This window comes from Larimichthys crocea, chromosome III (assembly GCF_000972845.2).
Source record: "Larimichthys crocea isolate SSNF chromosome III, L_crocea_2.0, whole genome shotgun sequence".
Taxonomy (NCBI): domain Eukaryota; kingdom Metazoa; phylum Chordata; class Actinopteri; family Sciaenidae; genus Larimichthys; species Larimichthys crocea.
Window position 1 is genome coordinate 51,830,572 of NC_040013.1, and position 5,386 is coordinate 51,835,957.

At 46.6% G+C, this 5,386-nt stretch overlaps 1 protein-coding gene across 1 annotated transcript; it reads left to right on the forward strand.

Annotated features, from left to right (window-relative positions):
- Positions 1-1,784: 1,784 nt before the first annotated feature.
- On the forward strand, positions 1,785-5,386 carry znf703 (zinc finger protein 703). The gene is made up of 2 exons (XM_010738485.3): positions 1,785-2,489; positions 3,046-5,386. Exons 1-2 carry the CDS (start codon positions 2,229-2,231, stop codon positions 4,552-4,554), a joined length of 1,770 nt encoding a protein of 589 aa, XP_010736787.1. The 5' UTR covers positions 1,785-2,228; the 3' UTR covers positions 4,555-5,386.

The following is a 5,386-nucleotide window of genomic DNA, read 5'->3' on the forward strand; positions in this document are numbered from 1 at the left end:
CTATCAGCCTCATCCTGGGAGTTTTGTTTGTTCCAGCCAAACCCAGAGCTTTGATACAGCCATGAAGAAGCATGGAAATGCCCCGAGGGCCAGCGGGACCTGGACATGCTGAGAACCCTCTTTAACGGGAAAGCTGTCCCCTTAAAATATCCACAACAGGAAACAGCCATCAGTCATCGACACGCCAAAACAGCTGTTACCAGCCTACATCAAGGGGACACATGAAAGGAGTTGCTCCCTGTTGTTTAAGCCCTCCCTTGTTTCATTCTCTCACTGCCTTTGTCTGGCTTTTCCCAATGCCCTCCTCTTTGGTCTCCTTTTAAACGCCCCCCCTCCTTTCTCTCTCTTCCTTATGCAACTCCACCCACACTGCAGCAACTTACCCACTCACCCTCTTAACAAGTGCATGACTGTGTGATAAACAAGAGCACAACTTAACTAGCAGTCTGCACTGTAAAGAAATGTTTGAAATCCCTCTCAGCGCTACCTTTAAATCTCACAGTTGTTGTACGTCACCTGTTTACGTGTCTCAGCCCGAGCTGGTGACAGATGGTTTTAAACAAACAGACAGAGTCAAAAGATGATTGTACCACACTTAGCCCGGCGGCGTGCACGTCTGCGTTCACATATTCTTGGATCTCTGCAAGTCATTGAAGCGTGAGTGGCAGTGTGTGGGTGATGAGTGACGGCTAAGCCTAATGATGACAGGTCAAACAGTGACGCCGTTGAGTGAGGCTGAAGTGACTTCATCCCTCCTCACATTTCCTTTCCTCTCAGCTGCAGATAAAAGGCAGTAGCCATTGTAATCAGGGTGCAGGCTGATGGCAATCGAGTTTGATAAGGCCAGCGTGTGTTGTGAAATGTCAAACAAGTTTACCTATTAAAGCTCAGAAGAAAGGCTTGTTCTGCTTTTCTTTAGCCAGTAATCAATGATCCATGACACTACTTTAAACAGACTGAATACAACAGTGTTGTAATATGTTGGATTATGGATCGGGTAGCTCAGGCCAAGCCATCTCATTAGTCCAAGAGACGTTCCAACCAGGGTGGAAATCCCCATAAAGCACAGCTTGTTGTTCTTTATGGAAACTGAAATTAAGTTACTGGACTTACTTATGTGGTAACCAAACTCCATGGCCTTTTGTTTTCTGTTTTATTCTTAGCTTGAGAGAACTAAACAAAAAATAGCGTTGATGCATGTGTAACGCTTGTAAAGACACACAAAAAAAGCTTGTAACCGTGGAGTGTTTTCGGTGTGACAGGCGGCACAAAAACTGAAGATGTCATTCACTGTCACAGCAAAATGAAAATTCAATCATGTCAATTTGCTTTTATCTGGAAAAATGTAATTAAGCAGAGTAGCAGCTGCAGTTTAGTCGCTGTAATGCAATAAAGCCATTAACATACCAGAAATCTCCACAGACAGTAGGTTATTATTTTGAATTTTAATGCACCTATTTACCAGAAACTTGTGGACACATTCCGCTCAACCTTACGGAGAGTTAATCCTCCATAGTTACCGGGGATGTTTGTGTTTTTTAATCTCAAATCTGTGATACAGTATTTATATTTTGTGTGTCTCGTTTTCATGTGGCTTTTATGGAGGTCACTGACACAGATTTCCACCCATACATTACAGCCTCGGTAAAAAAAAAAAAAAAAAAAAAAAAAAAAAAAAGGGTGAGGCCAGAAGACAAACCGCGCCCCCTCCCATTGTCCCGCCCCGCTTATGAATATGGGCACTTGTGATTGGACGGCGGCTCATTGCTTTGAAATCCCTCCCCTCACGTCGTTAGTATGTGGAAGAAGTGAGGTACTGTGAGGCTGCAGCACAGGGAGAGAAATACACACACCGGACGACTGTCAGACACACTAACCTCTGCGGGGATATTCCTTCCACTACCCCGTATTTTGATGATCAGTGACTACTTCTGGTGTTTGCTTTTTTTTTTTTTTTTGCTCGATTCCTCTTTTTCACTGGATGAAGGAATAATTAGGAATAATTAGAGGGTGCTACTGAAGAGTCCGATAGAGGATGACATTTGGGTGATTTGTTTCTCTTTTAGAGAGCTTGGATTCGAAACGGTGGACGCGCACTGCGCACATGCTCTCCTGGATTACCGCACTCTCTTCTGTTGAATTTATCATCATGAAACGTACTAGTGAATGAGTTTCAACCCTGCGTCCACTCGTTACATGCCGCCGTCCCATTTCGATCCCAGATCCAGATGAGAGATCCCCCCGGTGGACCTGAACCGCTTTTACGCAGCAAGTCCCCGGAGCGCACCAACGCCAGCGGTGATCCACACCGCAAAGGAGCGGAAAGACCGTCCGTTTCCACACCCACGTCTTCTCCTTCTCCCACGGATCCCTCGCGCCAGGCTAAAAGGCTTCCCATCCGTGTCATAAAGATGTTGACGGCGCACAGCGGCCACTTGCTGCACCCGGAGTATCTCCAGCCCCTCACATCAGCGCCAGTTAGTATTGAGGTAAGTAAATAAAAATAAATAATTTTCTTACAGAGCTGTTGGTGTCATCTAATCATTTTCTTCGTGATAGTAATAAAAAAATATCATATACTTTGCGCTGGTCGCTATGAATGTTGTGACAAATATGCCAACATATGCGCCATTTTACGCACAGCAATTTACTGGCTCATTAAAACAGTTCAGAAATGCAAATTTGCTGCAGATAATATGCAGTTTTATTAGTAATATAAACTGTCTATTTTACTGATATAATATCAGGATATGTCATTTTCCCAAATCTCTATGGGAGCCCGTTCTTTCTGTCTGTTTTAAACTTTGCTTGAACTCCCCTGACTTCCTTTGTTCGTGTGCATGAGATAAGTACACAACTCAGGGTCAATGAGCGTTTTGTTTTTAAATATGTAGAAATAAATTAAATATATTATTAGAATATGATTGTAATTTATGTGTATTATAATTATAAATGTAGAAAAGCAGATATATCTGCTGATGTTGAAATTAAATCAACATAAATAAACTGTTTGTTCACCTTCTTGCTCTCTTTTTTCCTCTTTAGCTGGATGCCAAGAAGAGTCCTCTGGCTTTGCTGGCCCAGACCTGCTCTCAAATTGGCAAACCAGACCCTTCCTCCTCTTCCAAGCTGGCCTCCCTCTCCTCAGGCAGTCTGGGAGACAAGGAATCATCCAGCCGATCTTCTAAATCTGGAGAGCAGCACCACTCCCTGGAGGACAAGTCCAGCTTCAAGCCTTACTCCAAGTCACCAGGTGACTGTCGTAAGGATGTTCAAGTGACAAAGGGGCCTTCAGATAAAGCAGCTTTTAGGGTGCCAAATGGAAGCTCCAGCAGTGGCACTGCTTCATGTACGTCCTTTCCTCCCCATTCCCAGTCACCCAGCTCCAGCTCTCCTCCCCTGCACACTCAAAGCCAGCCCCACAGACAAAGCCATTCCCCCTCCACGCAGCCCCCGCCGCACTCCCAGGCCCCGCACATGGACAACAAACCTGGGAATTCAGAGCAGGCCAGCTTGGACAGTAACAACAACAGCGCTGGCAAAAAAGACTCAGATGCAGCTAAATCAGGGATGGATGGGGCTCAGTTAGCCAATTCCAGCCACATACGAGCCAGCGCCAACTCCAGCAATGCCAGCTCTGCCAGCAGCCCGCGACCAGAGAGCAAGGCCGACCTGCAGGCCTCCTCACAGCCTGGCTTGGGCTCTGGGCACATCGCCCCTGTCTCCCCATTTAAACCAGGACATTCTGTCTTCCCCTTGCCTCCTGCGTCCATGGGCTATCACGGCTCCATTGTCGGGGCGTACGCTGGCTACCCATCCCAGTTTGTTCACGGTTTGGATCCTACCAAATCTGGTTTGGGGTTAGGACTTCCAGGGAAACACCCCAGCTCCAGCCCACTCACTGGTGCTTCACCCCCATCCCTGATGCAGGGTTTATGTCGGGACCCGTACTGTCTGACTTACCCCAATGCACCTCACCTCGGAGGAAGTAACTGCTCCACCTGCGTCCATGATCCCTCCAGCCTCAAGTCTGGTTTCCCCCTGGTTTATCCCTCCCACCACCTCCATTCCCTACATTCCAGCGCCTTGTCTTCCAGCACCACACCCACCTTGTCCCACCCCCTCTACACCTATGGTTTCATGCTCCCCAATGAACCGCTGCCCCACGCCTGTAACTGGGTATCTGTCGGAGGTCCCTGTGACAAGCGGTTTTCCACGTCAGAGGAGCTACTAGCCCACTTGCGTACCCACACAGCCCTGCCTGGGATGGTGGACAGTAAGCTGTTGTCCGGTTACCCTTCATCAGTTTCATCATCAGCCTCCTGCCACCTCCACCTGCCCCCACCCAGCAGCCCAGGTACTCTACCCAGCTCCTTCTCCCTCAGAGGCTCTCCTGGCCTGAGCCTGGCTCGCTATCACCCTTACAGCAAATCCCACCTGGCTGGAGCCCCTGGACTTCCCATGCCATCCCTCCCCTCCTCCTCAGCGTATTACTCCCCCTATGCCCTCTACAGTCAGAGACTGGGCTCAGCCTCGGCCCTTGGCTACCAGTGATATCAGAAATAGTGTTGACGCCCACATACTGCAGGCACCAGCTTGGACTCTCCGGAGCGGCCCTGAAGATGGATTCCTGAGATTGGGGTCATCACCAGTACAGGGCATCATGCCTGATGGCCTGCCTGCCAGGAATACCACCTGCTAGCCTCAGGATTGTGACTGGCGCTCCTGAGGCAATGGAACGTGTGATGGATGGTCTGCAGCACAGAACCAACAGACTTTAGTGGTTAAAGATGGTAAAAGAGCCTGAACATTATGGAATTGTGGGATTATTACAGTCTTGATTTTGTTTTTTTGTTTTGTTTTTCTCTATATCTGTCCTCCAGAACTTAAAGTCTGTATTTATTTTTCACTCAAGCGCTTGGTATTCAACTCTGGGGGGTGGGGGGTGGGGGATTTTGCTGTCCAAATAAATTGTTCTTAAGTATTCTAACTGAAAAAGAATGATTTAAGTATAGTACCATTATGCCATCATACACTCTAAAAATAAAAATCTGCACCACGATGAAGATGGACTGTGAGGCTTTATTCTGGGACCCTCTTTTTATTCCCTTTCCTCTTTGTTGTTTTTTGATTTCTTCATCTTCTTCACACTCTGGAGTTTTGCATGTCCATGAGAATGATCTTGAACAATGCCATTATTTTTATTTGTAAATATGCAAAGATGTAATATTTTTTCAAGCTTACTTGGGGTTGGCAACTTGGGGTCACAGACAATAATGGTACAAAGATAAGAAAAGATGACATAAATAAAAACAATGAATGATGGCTGTGCTATACAACAACAGGAAAAGGTCTTATTTTGTTAAATAAATGATTCATGATTGCA

Excerpts from the sequence above, each read along its gene's own strand:
- znf703 (XM_010738485.3), top strand. The coding sequence starts at position 2,229 with ATGAGAGATCCCCCCGGTGGACCTGAACCGCTTTTACGCAGCAAGTCC. Across the intron at positions 2,490-3,045 it reads CAGCGCCAGTTAGTATTGAG|CTGGATGCCAAGAAGAGTCC; the intron begins GTAAGTAAATAA and ends TTTCCTCTTTAG.